General features: G+C 56.3%; 1 protein-coding gene across 1 annotated transcript; it reads left to right on the top strand.

The window, feature by feature from the left end:
- The first annotated feature begins 136 nt into the window (after window positions 1-136).
- On the top strand, window positions 137-2,645 carry LOC102063384 (ras-related protein Rab-42). The gene is made up of 2 exons (XM_005494174.3): window positions 137-1,348; window positions 2,040-2,645. The coding sequence occupies exons 1-2, from the start codon at window positions 1,089-1,091 to the stop codon at window positions 2,452-2,454; spliced, it is 675 nt and encodes a 224-aa protein (XP_005494231.2). The 5' UTR covers window positions 137-1,088; the 3' UTR covers window positions 2,455-2,645.
- Window positions 2,646-2,733: the final 88 nt, after the last annotated feature.

The raw sequence follows: 2,733 nt of genomic DNA, 5'->3' as shown, positions 1-2,733 counted from the left end.
TGGTGTCTCCAGTGTTTGAGTTGCATTGGGATGGGGTGAGGCTGGGCTGGCTCTGAGCCGTGGAGCCTGAGGATCCCCTTCCAGTGGAGTTCACCGGTGCTCAGACACAAGTTCCTGTGCTTGCTGTAGCACCTGCCGGTGGGATGTCCCCCACAGGGGTCCCTGGAATGCAGAAACACCGTGGGCCTTCATGGAGGGGCTAGAGCAGCTCATTGCAACCTCGGAATGTTCCAGCACCCTCAGCTGGAGAGTTGGTGATTCTGGCTGCCTGTTTTCTCACCATGGAGAAAAATTGGTAGTGGGGAGCTGCAGCCTCTGAGTTGGAGCCACTCTTATTTCTGTCCCTGGGTGGCTGGGCTGTGACAAAGTCCCTGAACCTGAGGTAAATGTTTGTCCTGAAATAATTGGGCTGGTGCCTCTGACTCCTCTAGTCTCCTACCTGCAGGTCTTGAGAGCCCCTTCCCTGTGGAGCATTTCTCAGGATCTTGGCTCCTGGGGACAGCAGGGGGTCTGCACTCACTGCCTGGTTGTCCCTGTTGTCACCAAAGCCAGGCAGTGGAGACATAAGAGACTGCCAGTAGAGGTGGGCATCCAGAGCTGGCATGTGGCCACACTAAACGTCCTGGCCACAGCAAATGGAGACTAAATGCCAATGTAATCAGAGCTGAAGCTGTGCTGCTGCCAAGGTTTGAAATGCTGGGCTATTGCTAGGGTTTGTGATTTGGAGTTTGGTGGTTGGGAAACAGGTAAATGGATAAAAATCGTTTTAAAAACAAGGGAATAAAAAAGGCAAGTAAATAAATTCAGTGGTTTTCTTAAGTGGTTAAAAGAACTATGCAGCAGCTCCAAAGCCTTTTTTGTTTGTATACCTGAGAAGAAAACTTAAACTTCTTTCCTCAGTGTTACCAGGAAGGATGAGGACAGAACTGGCAGCTGCTCCCTCCCTGGGACAGTTTGTTTGTCTGTCCGGGTGACTGCGGGGCCGGAGCCGTCCTTGTCCCGCGGTGGGGTGGGGACAAGGGTGGAGACCTGTCTGTCGCTGTTAGCACAGCACGAGCACGGTGGGTCGGGATCGAGTCAGCTCAGCCATGGAGACAGTGACGGATTTCCCCCAGGATCCTGAGCCCGGGGGACACTTCCAGTTCCGTGTCATCGTGCTGGGAGATGCAGCGGTGGGCAAGTCCTCCCTGCTGCGCTGCTTCACTCGTGGGCCGGCTGGGGGTCCTGGTGGGGCAGCCAGGCCACGCCCCACCGTCGGCGTCGAATTCTACAGCCGGACTATCCCGATGCCACCCACCGGCAAGGCCAAGCTGCAGCTCTGGGACACGGCTGGCCAGGAGCAGTTCAGGTGAGGCGGGCATGGGGACCCCAGCATGCCAACCGAGTCATCTTCCCACTCTGGGGTGTTTGTAAATCCCCAGCTGGGTGTGAAGGGACAGACAGCAATGGCTCACTGGGATGGTGATTCTTTAGGGGCCAGTGATGCCTTGTGCTGAGCTTGCAGTGACACTGTAGTTGTTCAGGGGAGCAGCCAAGGGAGCAGGGCCAGGTGCTTGTTGCTGTGTGCTGGTGGTGGGGTGGGGCTGGTGGTTTCTTTCCTGATTGCATCAGGCTGGAGCCAGGACCACCTGGGAATGTGAGAGGCTCAAATGGGGCATGAAGGGCTGAAGACCAAAGTGCTGTGGCTGGAGCTGGGCTCCCAGGCCCCCCCCATCCCTGGGAACCTTTTGGGGACCGGAGGGTTGGCTCTGGTGATGCCCTATTTCTGTTCAGTGCTGCCCCATCCCCACAGATCTGGGGCTTTTGCAGGGATAAACAGTACCACAGAGTCCCTGAAAACCCCGCAGATCTCCTCCGGAGCCCCCCAGTCTGGGGAGAGGGATGCCGAAAAGAAAATGGCAGTGTAAATGCCCAAGACAGGTCTCCCTTTTCCACTCCTGAAGTCTGATCTGTCACCCAAAAATCTCCCAAGCCCCATCCTAGGGTTGTTGGTGTTAGAGCTTCCCAGTATCCTTTGAAAACCTGCTGGGTATGCTCAGATCCATCACCAAGTCCTTCTACCGGAGTGCGGCGGGGGTGCTGCTGGTGTTTGACCTCACCAACCGAGCATCTTTTGAACACGTTCCTGAGTGGTATCACGAGGCTGCGGGGGACGAGCTGCCTGCCTTTGTCCTGGTGGGACACAAGTGTGACCTGGTGGATGAGCGAGCTGTGTCAGCAGAGGAAGCTGGACACCTCGCCGCCACTCTGGGCATGGCCTTCGTGGAGACCTCGGCCCACAGCAACCTCAACGTGGAGTTGGCCTTCCAGACACTGGCTGGAGGTATCCAGCAGGCACTGGGCCAGGGGATCCTTGCCCCACACCAGGGATGTCATGGCATCAGGCTCATCCCCAGCCAGAGTCACCGCCAGCCCCTGGCAGGGAGGAAGCCCCACAAGCGCTGCCAGTGCTGATGGGGATAGGGGGACGTGGGACCCCCAGTTGTGGGGATGCTTCTCTCTCCACCCAGCACCTGCAGCCCTTGGGTGACCCATGAGGGTTCAGTCTCCCACCTGGGCTTGGGTTTATTTCAAACCTTAATTTGGGGGCTCTGAAAAAAATAGTATTCTGCTGTAGGAGTATTTTTAATAAACTTAACGCTTTTTCACATTAAATAAAGGCTGTGCCAAGCACTTAATCCCAGGCAGGGGCACAGCACTCAATCCATGGCATGGGGGATTGTCTGCTTTGGG

This window comes from Zonotrichia albicollis, chromosome 20 (genome assembly GCF_047830755.1).
Source record: "Zonotrichia albicollis isolate bZonAlb1 chromosome 20, bZonAlb1.hap1, whole genome shotgun sequence".
Lineage (NCBI taxonomy): Eukaryota > Metazoa > Chordata > Aves > Passeriformes > Passerellidae > Zonotrichia > Zonotrichia albicollis.
The sequence above is the reverse complement of the archived record's forward strand: the minus strand, read 5'-3'. Positions and strand labels throughout refer to the sequence as shown.

Bases quoted from the DNA above. Each gene is read 5' to 3' on its own strand.
- LOC102063384 (XM_005494174.3), top strand. From the start codon at position 1,089: ATGGAGACAGTGACGGATTTCCCCCAGGATCCTGAGCCCGGGGGACAC. The intron at 1,349-2,039 runs GTGAGGCGGGCA...GGGTATGCTCAG, and splicing joins GCTGGCCAGGAGCAGTTCAG to ATCCATCACCAAGTCCTTCT.